We start from the raw sequence: 18,913 nt of genomic DNA, 5'->3' as shown, positions 1-18,913 counted from the left end.
CAGTGACCCTGGCGTTCTAGATAATGTATGGTATCTTAATTAGATTTGTGGAGTTCTAAACCTCGAACTATATCTCTTTGGGTATCTTTCCAGGCTTGTTGGATAAAAGCCATGGTCTCCTCTGCCAAAATTCGTCTTTGATGACATCTACATGTTGCACAGTGATTCTTGCCTTTGCTCTTCTCTTCCTGTCCTTTTCTTCTTGTGTCTTTGAGAGCTCCTTCTGCTCGATTGTCTTTGCTGAATCTTCATCAGTTGCTTCTGACACCCCCGGTTCCACTAACTCATACTATGATCATGTCAATTTTTCGTCAAAATAAATTAGGGTCAGGTCTCTGACTTACGTCTCGGAAAACCACGCTCCCCTTTTTGTAGATTTCAGGCTCATTGTTATAATTGATTCCAAATCTCGAGAACAAGATCTCATTTTTGTCCGCAGCCAAAGATCCCTAAAATTCACATGACGTTAAGTTTGGAAACTATTCATCCGAGGACTACAACTTACAGCAAGTTCCTTCTCCGCATCTTTTGCATCGAATCCTCCTTTCTGGATCAACGTCCAAAAAGTGGTATTATAAAGATTGTTGATGTGACCTTTACTCATCAGTAGCAACCCAAGGAAAACCGAGGCAGGAAGTAAGATATGAAATGACGCATACAATCAACTTGTCTCCAACTCATATAATCCCTCAAGTTCTGCACACTAGGATATTGCACAGCTCTGCCATCAAAACTAGGTAACGGTGCCGTGAGTTGCATTCCCGGGTCCGGGAAATAAGTAGACCAGAAATGGACATAGTATGCTGTGAAAGTTGATACTATTGTCGTGACCAGCTTACTATATTTTTTGATTAACATTTTGTTTTCAGTCAAGAACTTCCTCAAACAAAGGGTTGAGGGTGAAGAGTCATACCTCGAGCGTCTCTCAAAAAGCACACATGATTTATGGAAGACAAAACTACAATCGCTTCATTAGCAAGAACTCTCAATCATAAACTAAATAGAAAATGAAAAACAAACCTATACTCATCGCTAATCCCATAGGCAATCACAATATCGGGCAATTCCATCATGACAGCCTTCGCAGCCGCATTCATCAAATCTAGCGCTCTTCGATCATTCGGTTTCTCAAAGGCATATTTGTCTGAAAATCTATGGATTTCAGTTTCCGGTACATGATCGAGCAGTAGAGTTGCCTATGGTATGGAGCAGGACAGGTAAAACATACTTATGAAATCCCCGACCATCAATACGCACTACGATCCACGTATTTGGGATGAGTAGATCAGGTTGCTCAAAGGCTTTGACATATTCATATCTGAGAGATTCGTGAGCTAGATCGATATTTGAGAGGTGACGCGCCCAAAGATCCACTTACTTTGAATTAGCCATGGCCAATATTCGAGGTTGATGTGGAATGTTGTCGATATGATATGGAGATTGAAGAGCTGAAGGGATGTATGTGCATTAAACATATAGTTAGCCAAGCGAGGTCTCAGAATAGAAAGCAGCTGAGAACGGTCACTGGGTGCGTCAAGTTCACATGTACCACGCGCCTCTTTCTCTGAGGCTTACCCTACTGTTGACTCGGAGGGCAAATTCTTGGTATCCTGAAAGAGCTTTAATTTAAAAGTGTTATCTACCTATATTAATATCAATACTGAAAAACATGTATCGAAAAGACCTGATGATTATCTAGGAAAATAAATTAAATCTAGCCGAGCCCTAAAAATGAACTGGGTCATAGCTTATTCAGCCAATCTTCGAAAGAGAAATCCCCACCATTATCTTTGCCTTGTCAAGAAGATGCATCTCAGACAACCTCTAATCTTTCCTCGAGAGAGGCATAGTACGGCAGAATGGATTCTTAATTAGATTTTCCAATATGTTCATAAAGGAACAATCTCATCAACATGAACATTCTAGGATGTAGCTGGTATTCTGCTCATAATACAAAACATAAAAGTATTGATAATGACATCCCTGCGCGTAGATTTGACAGAGTTAGACTAAATAAATACAATTGCGTCACCATGAATGTTCTCGTGTAACCCCCCTCGTACTGCATCCGCTCGCTTTTTTTAACACATACAATCTGCGCGTCTCCTCTTTCAAATGTTCCTACCATCAATCAACCCAACGCGCTCTACCTCTACGATATTCTAGCCTTCTCCTCTTATACCCAGACCTCAACCAACCCCCATATTCCTTCCTCTCGTTAGTAACCTTGCCGATTTCCTCTTGCTCAATCACCCTTCTCCTTGCCCGATCTAGCTCAGCGTGGTTGCGTACGCCAGCTCTCAAGTCAACTTCGCGTTGTTTCTCATTTTTCTTTCTCTGAACCACCGCGTGGTACTCAGCAATACTTCTCCGCACCCTGTTCCTCTCTCTCTCTGTCCTCCGCACCGTAAGTCCTCCTGAATATTGAAATAGAAAGTCTCTCTCCTCCGCGTCATTGACCTTCCAATCCATCTTTACTAATTCAAGGGGTCTGTATCGTCGCTGCAACTTCAATAATGGAGCCCAATCTGGCAATTCCCTATACATGAATTTCTTTCTTGCCTCGTTAAGCTTCCGCACCTGGAGATATACCTCTACAGCAGTCGGTCGCTCCTCTCGGTTGAGTGTCATGGCCCATCTAATCTCGGTTTCTAAGCGTAAAGTCAGATGCTCATTTATTGGTTCAAACCTCGATTCTTGATTTCGCGCAGCAAGTATGATTTCTCTTTGTTCTGGTCCCGCGCGATGAAACTTAAGAACCCTTCCAGACGAGTCTACCATGTCGCACCCTCTGTTTGGGTAATGTCCCCTCCTAGCCAGCATATATATCATGGCCCCTACGGACCACACATCATATTTTGCACTCATCTTGGTGTCTGGTGGATCACAAGTACTATTTCCGTAATTGAAATCGCGAGTACCATGTCGGGGTAGATGCAGAGACTCTCCAAAATCTCCCAATTTGATAGTCGGATATGTATTCGGGGGAGAATTTGCAGGAACTGATTGGATGAAGACATTGTTTGCTTTAATATCACGAGCGACAGTTGTTTCTGTACGTCCCGCAAATTCTGGTTTCGTTATATACTGGGGATGCTCGCCATGGAGAAATGCAAGGCCATTAAACAATTGTTCGAAAGTGTGCCACTGGGGGTTGAGATTAGTCAAATTTTGGCTCGACAAAGATAGGATGGCGACAAACTTACTATAAATCCTTCGGGTATGTATTCATCGCTCTCTCGAAATTCGGTTACCATGTCGGAAAGAGTGCCATGATCGCAAAGCTCCAGAATAATCAAAGAAAATGGGCTTCCCAAGATGTCGAATTCAGCCCAACCAGCCATGTTCGTGACATTAGGGTGCCCTGATTTGATATATTGAAGGTATGTCGTGATCTCCCTTCCACGTTTGGAGTTTAAGCTCAATGCTTTCATTAGATTCGGATCAACAACTGAAGCTTCACTGGTTCGTGTAAGAGCGGGACTACGATCTGAGCCCATATTGTAGTCGAGGTTAGCCTCCGAATCTAATCGAAGTTTGGACATCTTGATAGCATATTCGATCCCGGGCTGATCCTCAGTACGGGTATCTTTGTTCACGGCGCGGAAGACAAGCCCATATGATCCACTGGCAATGCACGCGTTGATTTCTATATTATCTCCTGTCAAGTTGTGTGGATTGTCTTTCTGCCATTTATTTTGACGAATTGTGTTCGCACGAAATGCGCCTGCGAACAATAAAATTTGATTAGCGTTCGTATTATTTATCTTTGCAAAACAAGGGGATTGAATGACATTGAAGGAGTTTTTTTTATATATAGAAAGATTGATACTTACGCAAGACCCTGACTGCCATGGCGTCTGATTGTCCTAATAAATTATGTATGCCTACATCTTCCCAACCCCCCTCGGCAGAGCTATCTGTGTCCAAGTCCACATCCACATTCACGTCCACAATTACAGCTCCCGAACCTGGCACATTACCTTCAGGTGGTACGGCAGCCATCTGTATTTTGATATCAAAAAGATTCGAGATGTTGTTGTTTGAGAAGAAGTAGTTTTCAAAGCTTCGTTGAATGGAACGAAATATTCTAGCATGATATGTGAGCAGGAGAAGGAACAAAGCCATGCTTTCAAGTCATCTGTTTCCGGCACTTTGTCGAAGAATTGAAAGGACCAAAGGAAGCAAATAATCATAATGGTAAGACAAAGAAATCATTATTTTGATGAAAGGGTGGAGCGAGCGCCGATCGATAGAGCCATAAGTCATCTGAAAACTTGTGTCGAAGTAAATAAGCATTGGACTTTGCATCGAGATATGAAAGGATAACATTAATCAACCTGAAGTGAAGAGATGTACCCGCTAGACATTGAAGCTAATTTGACAATGAAATGACAGAATGAAACCTCTCAGCGAGTAAGTTATTTTGATAATGAGCCTCGTTACTAGACCGAGATTTCCCATGAAATGAAACTTTGTGATCCGAAAGAGGTATGACTAGCATAAAACTTACCTCGTTACTTGGATCATTCATTCTTGGCATTCCATTCTCTTACAGAACGAACCACCACCTCCATCTAAAAGTAAGAGATCACTTGGATTTGATCATCTCATCGGTGTTCCTAGTAGATCACATTCACTTTCTCTTCCCGTGCTTGTAGCTACATTCTTTTGACCGCAAAACCTGTGCATCTCCTCGTTCCTTCTCCCTTTTCACTGATCAACCCACTAACCGTATCAATGACTCAATCTTTAACAAGAAGATCGAAATATTTGAGCCGACAACAACAGGTCTTCGAAGAATAAATTAAAGAGTAAAATAATCAAGTGTTTGCTAGTTCGATGATGATCGCTCATTCACAAAGTCAAAGAAATCTCAACATGCACGTGATAAATCAAATTGACATACACGGATCTTTGTCGTGGTTCAAGGCAATACAACGCCTACATTGCCTACGGAACTCTGAGAATCAATCCTAAATCTCGAAATTTTGAGAATAAACTTATTCTCCAATACGACTCTGTCTGTCACTTAACATGATTTGATCCACGGTATAACAACAGTACGCATACAAAATTTCAGTATCAACAATTAAGTACTGCACAATGCATTGTTGCTATGAAGTTATAACAGTGCATCTACGGTAGATTAAAAACACGCTTCCTTCTTTCTTCCCTTCCCATTCACAGCCAACCATAACTTCATTCGCAACCAACTCTATCCTTCTTACTTCCACACTGATATCTCGCACTTGCTTGCCTAGAATCTTCGCTGGCGTTTTCCTTTCCGATTGCTATCTTACTCGGGATGTTGTGAACTTTGACCATCTTTTACAGACGACTGCTATTCCTGCAGACGTTTCGAACGTCTCAGGTGTTTTTGAGGAGGATCATGGTGAATTTTTGTTTGAGAAGGTGGTGGAGGTGGACGACATCCTGCTGGTCCCCTTGATATTGCTGCCTCGTGTTACCTTCAGGTAGAACAACAGCAGCATAGCCCTGTGGATTCTCCTGCAGCACCTGTTGACATCCCATCAATCACATAGGTGGATTATGAGGGCCATGATAGAAAGTACGAGCTCCTTTCTCACCGTCTGGACCCTTCCTAAAACAGTACCAAAAAGACTCACGGAAAGGAGAATTAAGGACTACCCACTTCCATTCACTCCAAGTGGTCACCTGTTGCATGTTGTCGTGTTCTTGTCGATGGGAGTTTGATGCGTTGGCCCACCACTGGTCGAAACCCTTTATTTCCAGATCCATTATCTTTTCTGGACCCGAGGGATCGAGAGCGATGACTGGTTGCCGAGGCATATTGGTGACAGATGAGGAAGAGGTATTTGGCGGAGGAATAGCCGCGAGGTTTGTTTTGTCGAGAGGTCTTCGAAAACGGTTTGTCCGTGACGCTGTTTGTTGATACGTCAATGTATTGATTCGTTGCCTTTTTAGATACCGTATTGTATTGATACAAAATTAAAGAAGAACATGGAAAAAGAGGGGGAAGAGAGAAGGGTAAGTGGAGCTCACATCAATCATGGTATGTGTCATCCACAGAAGAAACTATTCATCAAGTCAAATATTCCTTGCAATATTTAGAGTCAAATCATTAAACATCATCGCTACATGAGTCTTGAAGTAGATTAAAATGGGCATAATTGCAGTCGCATGTAGATCGAGTAAACATACCGCTTCGTTACCTCTGCATGAGTCTATGTTGCCCTCTGATCCCCAAAGTTGATGAAATAAGATCGACTCATATCAACACCATCTTTCAAATTGATTTATCACCTGTATTTCTCATCTGTATTTCTCGAAGAATCCCATTTAAGCATCAAAAAGCCTAAGAATTGACGATGCTGGCTCTTTCAACGTTGAAATATTTCTTAAAATCATAAACAAAACTATGTATGATCAACACTCCTTGCACACATACATTGATACATTCTCCGCATACACACCTTCATCCGCCATAATACAACGTGATCTTGTCCTGTAGCATACAACGAGTGGGTTTTGATATATTATTCTTCCGGCGAAACATCAAAACAAGCACCTGCAGCAAACTTCAATATGAATGTATACTCGAGCTCGAAGATAGAGAAAAGATTACGGAAGTGAGTCAAAGTAAAGAAGAATGAAGGAAGAAAAAGAAAGGTGAGAAAGGAATCAGCCGGTATCTCGCCCGCAGAAATTCGCATGTATTTGAAAGAGATGAATTAATCAAATGATCTTAATGGAACTTAGTTGCTGGTCAAGGAAGCGAAATTTATCATTGCCAAAACACGTTCACCAAAAAGACTGGGGTTCAAGCAAAATCAAATGACAGCTTGATGAACTACAATCGCTGAGATTCCAGAAAGGATTCACGTCTCCCAATGCAACGTTTTTAAGACAAAAGATTAGAGACTTCTTCTTCCACTAGGCCGCTTAGCCTACTTCTTACCAGATACAGAAACTTCTGGTATTAGTACAAACACTGAACATGGATATAACCTACCCGGCGCAACTGTTCGTGCATAAATCCTGTTTGAGGTTTGAACTGCCTAGGCGGACGTATGAAAAGACATTGGGCTTGAGTTCAAGAGACTATGAGAGGATCTCAACGCTTCTGAGACGTTGCTTGGTAATTAAGACCATAGATAACATCATCCACGAAGGAGTCAGTCCTAAATGAGAGATTACGTCCAAAGCACCTGGAAACACAATTTTCATGGGCAAGGGCGCTTGCACACTCATACAATTGGCCAAAAAATCAAGAGAAGAATAGCGAGAGAGAGAAAGTACATGTACGCAGAAAGAATATTCAGACGGTCAGGAACAGACTGAATGTATCTATGAGTTCTCAAAAGGGGGAGAGTTAACGACGAGAAACATAGGACAGATACATTTGAACTTTTTCATTTGATCACACAGTTGACTCTGCAGCTTCTTATCAGCGTGCATTTCTTTTTTGAAAACTGGAGGCCTGAGCTTAATTCAACCTATCTCCGTAGGATTGAAATAAGGAAAACCATGAATTGCGTTGCACGTTTCCTTGTCGAGATTGCCAAGATGCCGCATTTGATCCTAAAATTCTGTCAGTACTTGTGCCGGCATATAACCGATCAAATTCTGCTTACCAGGAGTGACACCTTTACTAAATCCAAATACTTTCAATAGAGCACGAATAGGCCAGAAGGGCCCGAATACCACAGCTAGTGCTGCCCAGGCTCCAAAAACGCTGGCATATGGGTGCTTCCGAACGATAGGCCCCAAGGTGGCTAACACTGTTGTTGCAGAATGCCTAGGATTCTCCAGGACATTCATACCTGCTTTCTTTGCGGTATTTAAGTGTCTCGGCGCGTCCTGATATAATTGTCCTGCCACACCCTTCGCGGTGTTTAGATGCTTGGGAGCATCCTGATACATCTGCTCTGCCGCTATTCTGGATCTTTCCATGATAACTGGTGTTTTTTCCATAGCAGAGTTGAGAACAGGTTGAACCTGGGCCGCAGCAATCACGGCAGCATCTTTCCCTCTTTCATATGCTCCTGGAGCATTCTCAAGTACATATCGAACTGCTCTTTGAGCGTCTGCCACAGCTTTCGCATAGATCGTTGATAAGTTGTCAGACATTACTGTTGTATGATGATGATGATGGTGATGATGATGATGGTGATGATGATGATGATGATGATGTGAATGAGAAATTAGAGGTGATATTGAAATTTCAGATTCAAAATGTCAGACCATAAGGCAAACACAACATTGCAAGGTGACATGGCATACTGCGGAGCACTACAGCCATTACCAACGAATCAATTCTGTTCATATATACTTTATATGCAGTAGAACACCACGTGGCTTGGTTTTGACCACTCAGTCAATATTTCCAATGGTCTGAAGGTCGTTGTCCAATGGTGGTGATAGATATGTAAGGTACCGAGATGTTGAAGAGAGAAAAGGACGTAAGATCTCGAGCATAGACCCAATTTACTAAATTTACCAAATTTACTAAATTTACTAAACTTAAGCCTAGATTTGGATTGCGGACAGCCAATCATAATCCGAAAGTCCCTGAAACCAAGGAAAACTTGGCCCTACTGTACACTGTATTTTCCCCAAATTTACAGGGTGCAGGTGCCAAACTTTTATTAGTCTTTCTCTTTCTCCACCCTTTGCTTCTCTAACCTCCAATCTTTAAGAAATCAATTGGTCGCAATACATCCCACTTTCTACTCCATCATAATAATAATAAGTCTATCTCTTTGCACATATCATCTATTCCAGTAATATCACAATGCGCATCTAGTCTTTCTGCGAATATCGATATAATAATCCACAATGGCAACCACGGTTCACGAGACTCCGGAATGGGAGACGCCAACACTCAAACAATCCTTCCTCGGCAAATATAATATCTTTTCGAAACCAGAATCAACCCTTCCTACCACGAAAGAGGGATCTTCGGATTCATCGGGAGATGCTCTCGCGACAGAAACCTTTAGAAAACCTACATTAATTGAACGATTCAATAATGTATTGCCTGCGAATCGCACATACTTTGGACGGAGTCGCAAGATGCTTTTGTTGATTGTAGGAGCGATTATATTATTACTTGCATTGATCCTGGGACTGGGTCTTGGTCTTGGCTTGAAGCATTCATCGTATGTGTATTTAGCAATTCATTACATATCGATTGCTCATCGTTCTGAGATTTTCTGTGCATGAACTCTCTTCTTGCACAACACATTATTCCTTCTAACTTTCTTATTCAATTGGTCGCAATCACGTACTAATCTATTGACGAAGGTCGAAAGCATTGCCTCTTCCATCAAATGGCGGCATATTCACAGGAGATCTCACATACTATGCACCAGGTCTCGGCGCATGTGGAATTACATCCTCATCATCTGAATCCATCTGCGCCGTCTCCCACATCATCTTCGATGCCGCTTCAACAAGTTCCAACCCCAATGCCAATCCTCTCTGTGGGAAAAAGATCAGAATCACTCGACAGAAAGATTCGGGAAGCGGAAACAGTACTGTTGACGTAACGGTTGTTGATAGATGTGTTGGATGTAAAGCTGAGGATTTGGACTTGAGCATAACAGTTTTCGAAAAGTTGGCATTGGAAGCAGAGGGCAGAGTTACTGGAAGCTGGGCTTGGTTATAGTGAACTACAATGCGAGACCAGTTTTGAGCGATGCCATTTGATATTAGAATACCCCAGATGTTCTTCTTGTTCTTTTTAGCGGGGGTCTAGTATACGATTCATGATGGATATTGTGATTTTAATCTGGCTGCGGAGATACCCTTGGTTTCGGTAGGCATTGAATCACAATATTGTGATGAGATATTCTAGTGGATACATGATAATATGATTGGCGAAATCTGGAGCTTTCAACGAGTTTCGTCTCATCGTCAGCACTTTCAGATTTCCCACGTCTCCTTAGATCCAGTGAGAAGAACACAGCGATATATTTGAAGGAGTTCTATGCACTGTTGATAGGTATAAATCACATCACAGATCTCTCGATGTTATAAAGGTAAAGCAATAGTTTTGCAGTCTTTAACTTGAAGCGAATCTAGTTGGATGTTAGTATTGTTTCACCCGTGAGAGATGATGAGATGACGGAGAATGAGTAGAGGAGATGGCAAGAGTTTAGATTGGAAATGAAGAGGGGTGTGAAACGAGAAGCATCGATTGGCATGGTTGCTGAGGAGGAGAGCTTCAGTAGGAGGCTTTGTGTTATGTAGCTTCTACATTTTCCACTTCAAGATTACTATGATAGAGAAGGGAGGATGAAGCTTATCAAGGACTCAGGAATGCGAGTAGAACTAGGATAGTCATTGGAAGGTTACGGGCATAGATAGTGAGAAAGTATGCAGAAGTATACTTCATGATCATTACTTTTCCAGCTGTGAATTCATCGGCTCAACTTCATGAATCAAATCCGCTTCTCTCCAATACCAAGCCACCCTATTCCTTCTCTCCTCAATGATTCTGATACCCTCTCCTAACCCATCACAATAAAGCTCCTCTTATCCCACCAGGCTAATTCAACATCTCGCACAAAATACCGAAGTACCATAGTCACGTGGTACCCAATTCAATCCATGCATGTCAAAGTGGATTTCCACAATTTAGCTTCTCATCTCACCGTCCAGCCCACCCAAGTTACAACCTTGTAAAATGGAGTTTTCCCGAGCCCAGCCTCCGCAGTTGCAACAGTCTTGCGGGCCGATGCAAGCGCTAAAATCGTACACGAGTCCTCGAATCGTTTCGGCAGATGGAATATAAAAGCTTGGCATCGCTCCTCGATATTCAAGCTTTTGTACGCCTTCACTCTTTTTTTTCTCGCTTAAGGGTTCTTTCTACTCGAATTATACGTACTTCTGCTTGATTGGAGTTGTTGTGTTGGATACTGGATGATTGGGGATTTATGTAATATAAATTGGATTTCTTTTTGACACCGCTGGTTTGTACCTAATATCTATCCCCTTTTTCTTATTGACAGCGGTTTTCTAATTTTATATAGATATCATCTTGAAACAATTGGGAACAAATTTGAATACATCATCACACACATTCCTACACCAACAAATATCCATCTAAATCCCACCATCATGGCCTGGATCTCAAGAGGCCAATCCAGTTTCGTCCAAGACACCCCGAACGGACACACATCCGCGGTCCCAGCTCTCGCCACCCACCGCGGCTCCCTCTGGTGTCTCTGGAGCGACCCATCCGGCGACCTCTACTATGCCACAGGCGACAACGACGCCTTCCAGCCGCGAATCCGTTTTCCCGACCAAGGAATCCCTGTCATGGCCGAGCTTCTCGGTCGTCTACATGCCGTTATCGTTGGAACAGATGGAGAACTCGCTCATTATGAATACGACGATGTGGAGAAATTCTGGGGGGCTCCTACGCGTCTAGATAAGCAAATAGGACTCTGGACAAATACTACACCGGCGCTGATCAGTCATCATAATAATTTGATGCTGGTGTATATCCAGAATTCCTATTTATATTATTCGACATGGACTCTAGGTTGTGAAGATCAGCCAGTGTGGAAGTATCCCCAGGAAGTAAGCGGGATTAGTAAAGTATCCGGGATTCCCGCGGTATTTGTGTTGAATGGGGATTTACACGCGCTTTGTTCCTCCGCGGAGGAAGATCGCATGATTCTCGGATTCAAATATTCGTTACCGGAAGATGTCTGGAATAGCTGTGATGATGTGAGTGAAGGAAAAGCAGCCCAAGGTGTTTCGGCTACCTCTTATGGCGATAGTGCGTTTTTAGCTTTTCAGGAAAATGGCCCTGGAGATACCTCGCATGTGATTTATATGAGCGAGTATAAAGATGGGATGTGGCATCCGCACGAAGCGATCGCGGGACAGACATCGTTTGATCCTCCGCAATTGGCGGTGCTGAATGGGAGGGTCAATTGTATATTCAATTCGAATGATGAGAGGAGGGAGTTATTGTGGTATTCTCGATCTCTTCTGGATTACTCCCTCAGCTCCTGGATGGCGGAAATCCCAGATGATACTTTGTTATCAGATATGACCATTCCCGGAACACACGATAGTGAGATCTTTCCCCTTTCTATTATCGCTTAGCAATCACCCATTCTAACAAACCTTCCCCTCCCCCCAAAGGCTGCGCAGAATCCAACATCCCCTTCGTGCGCACGCAATACCTCTCCATCCCCTCCCAAATCACAGCCGGCATCCGCTTTCTCGATCTGCGGGTGCGCGTGCACACCGAAGACGGTCAACTCTACATGTACCACGGCGGGATCCCCATCAACCTCCCCTTCTATCTCAAATTCGACACCATCATGCAGGAAGTCTTTGATTTCCTCTCGCAACACAGTCGCGAAACCGTGCTCATCTCCATCAAAAACGACGATTCCTCAAACAAACTACCCCCCGAGATCTTCTACGCCGCAGTCGCAAAACACATAACCTCCATTCCATCCTATCCCTCCGGAAGCCCTCGCTGGCTCACAACAAACAAACCCCAAACCCTAGGTGACGCGCGCGGAAAAGCAGTATTACTCCGACGCTACGCATGCGCGCCCAATATTCCCGCAGAAGGAAAAATGGGGTTAGATCTCAGTGGCTGGATAGATAACAATCCGGATTTCACGCTGCGAACAGAAAGCGGCGTGACGATTCATCTGCAGGATAAATGGGAATATTCGGATCTGATTCCGCTGAAGGGATTGGTGCAGAGTAAATACGAATACGTGGTGCGCATGTTGGAGAAGGCGAGAGAGGGAGCGAGGGAGGAATGGTTTGTGAATTTTATGTCGGCGGTGGGGGATCCGGTGAGGAAGGGTGAGGTGGCGGAGAGTCATGTATGTTTATTCTTTTTTCTTTTCTCCTATTCCTATCTTTCTTCGGATTTTCAAATCCTTCTACGAGCAAATCACTAACACTCGATCTTCTAGTGGATAGCAGTAGGCGCGCACGGTAAACTAATCGGTGCTTTTGTTCAAGGCATGAATCCAACTCTCCGTCTACATTTCGATTGGGGAATCAAGAAACGATATGGGATTGTTCCAATGGATTATCCGGAATTGCCGAAAGATTCGGATTTGGTGGCGCTGATGATTGGGTCTAATATGTAGAAGGGGATTGAGGGATGATGCAGATAGGTTTGGATATTTGGGTGGATATCGAAGGATATAAAAGGGTCTAAAAGGATAGAGGGGTGAATATATTATTGGAAATGGAGAATGATCAATAGAAATTCTGAAAGTCAGGTTCAAGAATCGGTAAAAGTGAATCTAGATTTACTCTTGTCATCTAGTTCTTACCCAATAACTCATGTCGTCAGTAATGAGAAACATACATAAAACAAAACACCAACCATTCATCAACGTCGAGGTAGCTAGTATTTATCAAGTCACTTCACCACGTTAAAACAAACACGTAAGTATAAACCATCACCAAACTTACCTAGCATCATCAAACAAATCACATAAATCACCAACACAATCCCAAAGCACTTTTGCCCAGTTCCTCGATAACAATTATCATTGTCCTCGCTGTTATTATCGGTAAAAGCTCTCCTTTCCCAAAGCTTCATCCATCCAGTATTCATGAAAAGGGTATGTATGGTATACAAAAGCGCGCCATGTGTATTCCACTACACGCCTTTAATTTCTCCGGAATCCGCAAATGTCCTATTGTAAAAATCATTATGCGCCCGAAAATCCATCCTAGTCCCAACTGCGGAAAGAAAAGAGAAAACAAAGACTGTAAAGAATGTATAACCCCCTAACTCGAACCGAAAAATAATCAAGGAATTAACGTCCCTTTGAAACGCTTGCCGATCTTCCGAGAACAGGCTTGTGCGAAAGACCAAACCATTTTCTTCCATGGCCTGTTGCAGCGCCACTACTGTTGTCTTTGTCTTTGGTTGCGTCATTTTCCTTGTTACTCTCTTCGACCATATTCTCGTGGCAGTTCTCACGTTTCTCTTTACCGATACCCGATTTAACACCCTTTCTCTCATCACCCGCCCCAGAGAAGACCTCTCTCGATAATTCATCCCCATCATTCGCACCATCTTCTCCGAATCCCCTTTCCCTCACAACCGCGCATGCGCTCCTCGGCCTGTCCACCAGTTCTCGTTGAACTGGCGTTGAATGAGTTCTATTTCTAGAAATAGGTGGCGGAGTAGAACTTCTCCCTTTCTCAAGCTCAACTTCATCTTCTTCGTTATACGTGCTTTCCCCAGCCCTGTTACCACTCTCCTCACTACCATCAAGTTGATAATCACCCAATGCCGACCGACTACTATATCTGGTTCCATGTCTCCCAGCAGGCATAGTCTGATACTTGGTCCTGTGGTCTAGATTAGAGTTGGAACTAGAACTCGATCTTGAAGTTGATTGTGAAGTATTAACAACCGGCGCAGTATCAGATCTTCCAAAAAAGAGTCTGGTAGGAAGTAGTCGCCTGAAATCCTTTTCTTTGCCTCCTTCTTTCTCCTTGGGAGATTCTTTAGAAGGCGTATTTGGGATACTCATAGACACAGGAGCAAGTGGCATCTTGGTGTTAGAATCATGACTCGAGTTAGTAGAGGATGGGGCATGCTTCCTCAACTTGGATGTAGCAGCTGCGAGTGAAGATCTTCGATCCGGAGCAGGTGGTTTCGTTGTCTTTTCATCTAAAGGCGTAGAAGATCTTTCTAGCTCTCTAGCACGTCTCTCTCGATGCTCCTCAATTCTAGATTGTGACCTGCGATCCGAATGACCGGTTGTAACAGTATCATCGCTCCGAGGATGAGACTCAGCTTGTGATACCGTTCGTAGCATTTCGTAACGTTGCGCTGTGTTATTTGAGTCACGAGCACGTGAATTTGCACCAGTTGGAACACGTGTTGCGGGATGATCATTATATATTCCATCACCACCCCAAGCTCTCATAGTATCGCGCTCGCGAGAAGTGGTGTTGAATGAGAAGAATTCCGGCGTTAGGTTTCCTCCCCGAGGCTGGCGAGTTGGAGGATGCATCTTGGAACTTTCAGCCACACTATCCGTACTATAATTGGTGAAAGTATCTATGTCATCTGTCTCCAGTGTTTCTGTATCCCAGCCATGGCCTTCGCGCCGACTTGTTACGGTTTCTCCAGCACTACGTGGTCGCATGGATGTAGTCGATTGGTATGGATTGTAAGTAGCAGGCGGTACCGAGAATGTTGATGTACTATGAATAAATCTTACCTCATCTTCATTTACCTGATGTCTTTGATTCAGAGTTTCGTCAGACTCCTTGTGACTTCTCAAAGTGCCGGTGCTAATAGTATCTGGTGTGGGCGGTAACTTTTGGGTTGGCTCATAACCACTCCCGTCAGTCGTGAGCTGACTATCGTCTTCTCGGAATTTTTGCCTTCCCTGGAAACTGTCTCGTTGGTCAGATCGAATTTTAAGTCGCATACTTGTACTATTGTTGTATTGCTTCTCAAGCTTACTCCTAAGTTTTTCAAGACGTTGTAACGGAGAGGCAGCAACATAGTTCATTGACAAGAACCGACTTCTTTGACCACCAGACTGAGATGAAGGCGATGGCACTCTCATAGGCATAGTTGAAGCTGGACGTTCATCAATCCACTTTTCCACTGAGGAGCTCGTTCGACGGTGTTGTTTTAAAGACGGAGAGTCGTAATCATCTTCATGCACCGCAAGCGGTGACTTCTCTCCGTAGATACTCAAGAATGAACTCTCGCTCAAAACACTCAACGAAGGACTGGCCAGTCCACTTTCACTACCTTCCTCTGGCAACTTTGGAAGAGCAATGTCGCTAAAACTATTACTGCTAGGAAGATATAAACTTCTCAGAGCTTCCACCCCTTCACTCTGCTCAGACAAAAAAGAAGGCATCCTGGCAATTCCTACCGTAGTATTCCGGGCTCTGGGCGTACTTGACGTGTCTCTGTCGAAGATCGGGGGCGAGCTTGGCATTTCATCCGCACTGTTGTGATCGTAGAAGTCATTTCCGTATTGTATCTCGTAATTTCTTACGTCTTCTCGCTCCTGTAATAACCTCTCAACTTTGGCTTCCAGTTCGCAAATGAGACCAACAGCTTGTTCAACTGCCTGGTCTCGTTTCTCCAGCTCCTTGAGTAATGCATCATTGATTTCTTGCACTTCTGCCTGCTGTTTTGTCTGCTTCCTCAACTGATCCACTTCCGATTCCAGTATTTCTTGCCTCTGTCGTCGATGAAAAAGCTCCAGTTTGAGATCAAAATTCTGTTTATGTAAGATTGAAACTGTCTGCAATGAAGTCAACAAAATTAGCACTCATATCTCCAAAGCACAATACCGATTAATTATAAGAGAATCCTCACCTCTTCCATTTGCTTAACCCCCATCGCCTTCTTCCCCGCCGGCTGGCCCACTCCACTCGAACTTGGTCTCCTCTCTTCCCTCTCTCGCATAACCCCACTCCCACCGCCACTACTCCTATGAATCGGCGAACTCTGAACTTCCCTAGCCATAACACCACTCCCACTAAAGTCTCCACTCAATCTTCTATCCCTAACCTTCCTCTCCCTCAACCTCTCTTGCAAGAAAGCCGCACCACCCGATTGCGCACTCTCTCTCGTTCTTCCAGACCCTAAAGGCAAATGCGCACCCGAACTATTCGTACTCTGCGACGAGATAGTAGGCGTCGCCATATTCATTCTCGTATTGCTACTTGAGCAATTAGTCGCAGAATCATGGTAAAGTGGCATGCGAGTGGTAGTTGAAGATATGCGACTTCTTCGAGATCCTTGACTGCCATCTTCCATAATTGGAAGATGGTTACTTTTGTGGTGATGCTATTTTCAGCTGCAGTGTTTCTGTTTTGCTTTTCTTGAAAAGCGATTGTTATATAGGCTTTTGTCTTTGATTGACCGTTTCTGATTGACTGGGACCGACGGGGTAATGCCGTATTCGTTGTATATCAAAGTAAGGAAGGCCGTATTGAAGCTGTAAAATTAGAAAGACGGGATGAGTAGATAAGTCAAAAATGAAATATCAACTTCAGACGACCCCAAAAAGTGAACGTGTGATATGATCCTGGATCATTTGTGTACTATGGTTGTACTGAGTGTATTCTCGTTTGTTACCATCCAGGACGATGGATCTTCCTCACATCAATATCTGCTGGGTATAGGAAGATCTCTGCATATGCAGCTGCAAGGCACAGTGAAGCTGAGAATTCTGATCAAAAAATTGTGACTTCAAAACCAGTGAATGTTGAGGTATGTTAAGCCACCCCCAAAAATGATTGACAATAGTGGAAGCTTGAGTGTACTTAGTAGAGTTTTGTTTTGTTGTTGCATTTGTTTGATGGAATGCAACAAATACTTGGGTACCTACAAAGCGTTTCCAGGTCGATGACTTTCTGTTATATAAGACCACGGTGGACCTCTCTCAGCCAACTGATATTATCTTCCGTTCAAAGTGAATTTAGAAAAGGGGAAAGAAGAGCGGAGAAAGGAGAGAAGTAAAGAGAAAAGTATCCTAGCTTGCATGAATAACTTATCAATCTACAGAAATAAGATTCATTAACAAACGGACGTTGTGACTTCCTATCTTATCTTTTTTTGCTTCTTCTTCATATTATACCGAGTCGCCCTACCTTCTCTCGTCCTAGGTCAATGTGTTCCAAGAAACTCTCAGCACCTATCAAATATCAAATATCACATTTTACAGTTCTTCTTTTTCTGCATTGAACACATGCAACCCATCCCTTTTTTCTTCTACACAAAATAGAAAAATCTTCTCTCCCGCTACAACTTCAGAGTCAACGATGTAACCCGTCTAGACTGGTAAATGTCCCCGCTGGAGACCCGCTGTCCTAATTACCATTCTTACATACGCGACACCTCAATAATAGTATGATACGCATATCAAAGGATCTGTGCATATGTTAAGCGCAGTTTAGTTTCGAACTCTAATCGGCGACTACGGATCAACCCGCAGCTCGTACCTTTCTTACCTGGGATTGGTATTTCACTGGTCAAGTTTTGCATTCAAATGTCATGTCTCGGGTGGCGACATAGTGGAGCCAATTAGATGGATTCATTAACTATAAAAGGCTGTTTGGGATCAGAAAATACATCGATGAGTAGCATTTCCTCAGGCACCAAAACCCGTTCAATTGAGATTTGATTTCCATGGTGCTATCTCCCGAATGGCGGGATTCATATGTGGCGCTTTTCCCAGTAACCTGACCACTGATCCATGCTTCCGTGACCATCTATCCCAATTTGTACCAGAAAATTGCGTTCGAAAGGTCGGAGAGTGGAAGCGAGAAGAACAGGCTCTCACCGTCCGCTGCGGAAAGTGTACCTCTTGTATAGTCTGGAAACTTATTCCAAGCTTGCGTAATTTAAACAAGATCTGATCATCCGCAGGGGTCCATGGGAGCGGACTGAGTTTTATCGCGATCCCTGAATATGCTGGCGGTCCAGTATGGTCTGTTGGATTTCTGGACTGTGAACGTCCAAAGACTACAGGGGCATTCGGGCGCTGGTTCCAACGCTTCCAACGTCCTAAAACACCCACTCCTGATTTGTCAATCCCATGTTCGCGATATTTTCGTGTGCCTGGGCCTGCTTGTAACACTTTTTGGGGTTGGTGATTTGGTAGTAAACCAATGCTCATGGAAGAGCTGGCGACATGTGTGAGGACAGGTGTGGCGATTGACGAGGCTTTTCTGTCTGATTCCATACCGATATTCGAAAATGGATTCTGATTCCGCTTAAAAAATATGTGTAATTGTATTTAGATAATCGTCTGAAGCTGTTTGAAGCTGTTCGAAGTTATCATATGTATATGCTGCTCAGAGCTTTGCAAGTATCATGAGCTGGGACAGTCGTCTTATAAGGGCCCCATCCACCATTCCTTCCATTTCCAGA

At 43.4% G+C, this 18,913-nt stretch overlaps 7 protein-coding genes across 7 annotated transcripts; 2 read left to right on the top strand and 5 right to left on the bottom strand.

Annotated features, from left to right (window-relative positions):
* Positions 1-67: 67 nt before the first annotated feature.
* Positions 68-1,392, bottom strand: EAF01_002560 (uncharacterized protein; the record flags this gene model as incomplete). The annotated part of the gene is made up of 8 exons (XM_038910813.1): positions 68-289; positions 345-449; positions 506-594; positions 660-838; positions 914-958; positions 1,021-1,152; positions 1,229-1,318; positions 1,379-1,392. 8 exons carry the CDS (start codon positions 1,390-1,392, stop codon positions 68-70), a joined length of 876 nt encoding a protein of 291 aa, XP_038773735.1.
* Positions 1,393-2,127: 735 nt separating this feature from the next.
* EAF01_002559 (uncharacterized protein) lies at positions 2,128-4,005 on the bottom strand (the record flags this gene model as incomplete). Its single annotated transcript, XM_038910812.1, has 3 exons — positions 2,128-3,147; positions 3,207-3,727; positions 3,837-4,005. The coding sequence occupies 3 exons, from the start codon at positions 4,003-4,005 to the stop codon at positions 2,128-2,130; spliced, it is 1,710 nt and encodes a 569-aa protein (XP_038773734.1).
* A 1,533-nt stretch (positions 4,006-5,538) lies between these two features.
* On the bottom strand, positions 5,539-5,814 carry EAF01_002558 (uncharacterized protein; the record flags this gene model as incomplete). Its single annotated transcript, XM_038910811.1, has 1 exon — positions 5,539-5,814. The coding sequence occupies one exon, from the start codon at positions 5,812-5,814 to the stop codon at positions 5,539-5,541; it is 276 nt and encodes a 91-aa protein (XP_038773733.1).
* Positions 5,815-7,147: 1,333 nt separating this feature from the next.
* On the bottom strand, positions 7,148-8,115 carry EAF01_002557 (uncharacterized protein; the record flags this gene model as incomplete). The annotated part of the gene is made up of 2 exons (XM_038910810.1): positions 7,148-7,566; positions 7,620-8,115. The coding sequence occupies 2 exons, from the start codon at positions 8,113-8,115 to the stop codon at positions 7,472-7,474; spliced, it is 591 nt and encodes a 196-aa protein (XP_038773732.1). The 3' UTR covers positions 7,148-7,471.
* Positions 8,116-8,686: 571 nt separating this feature from the next.
* Positions 8,687-10,429, top strand: EAF01_002556 (uncharacterized protein). Its single transcript, XM_038910809.1, has 2 exons — positions 8,687-9,146; positions 9,292-10,429. Exons 1-2 carry the CDS (start codon positions 8,824-8,826, stop codon positions 9,653-9,655), a joined length of 687 nt encoding a protein of 228 aa, XP_038773731.1. The 5' UTR covers positions 8,687-8,823; the 3' UTR covers positions 9,656-10,429.
* Positions 10,430-11,109: 680 nt separating this feature from the next.
* On the top strand, positions 11,110-13,124 carry EAF01_002555 (uncharacterized protein; the record flags this gene model as incomplete). The annotated part of the gene is made up of 3 exons (XM_038910808.1): positions 11,110-12,076; positions 12,148-12,851; positions 12,945-13,124. 3 exons carry the CDS (start codon positions 11,110-11,112, stop codon positions 13,122-13,124), a joined length of 1,851 nt encoding a protein of 616 aa, XP_038773730.1.
* A 681-nt stretch (positions 13,125-13,805) lies between these two features.
* EAF01_002554 (uncharacterized protein) lies at positions 13,806-16,795 on the bottom strand (the record flags this gene model as incomplete). Its single annotated transcript, XM_038910807.1, has 2 exons — positions 13,806-16,277; positions 16,352-16,795. 2 exons carry the CDS (start codon positions 16,793-16,795, stop codon positions 13,806-13,808), a joined length of 2,916 nt encoding a protein of 971 aa, XP_038773729.1.
* Between the last annotated feature and the right edge of the window lie 2,118 nt (positions 16,796-18,913).

This window comes from Botrytis porri, assembly GCF_014898465.1.
Source record: "Botrytis porri strain MUCL 3234 chromosome Unknown BPOR_003, whole genome shotgun sequence".
In the NCBI taxonomy this organism is placed as follows: Eukaryota; Fungi; Ascomycota; class Leotiomycetes; order Helotiales; family Sclerotiniaceae; genus Botrytis; species Botrytis porri.
Note: the sequence above shows the minus strand (reverse complement) of the source record. Positions and strands in the feature narration are given on the sequence as shown.

Coding starts and splice junctions, on each gene's coding strand:
- EAF01_002556 (XM_038910809.1), top strand. CDS start 8,824: ATGGCAACCACGGTTCACGAGACTCCGGAATGGGAGACGCCAACACTC. Junction 9,147..9,291: donor CTTGGCTTGAAGCATTCATC/GTATGTGTATTT, acceptor CTATTGACGAAG/GTCGAAAGCATTGCCTCTTC.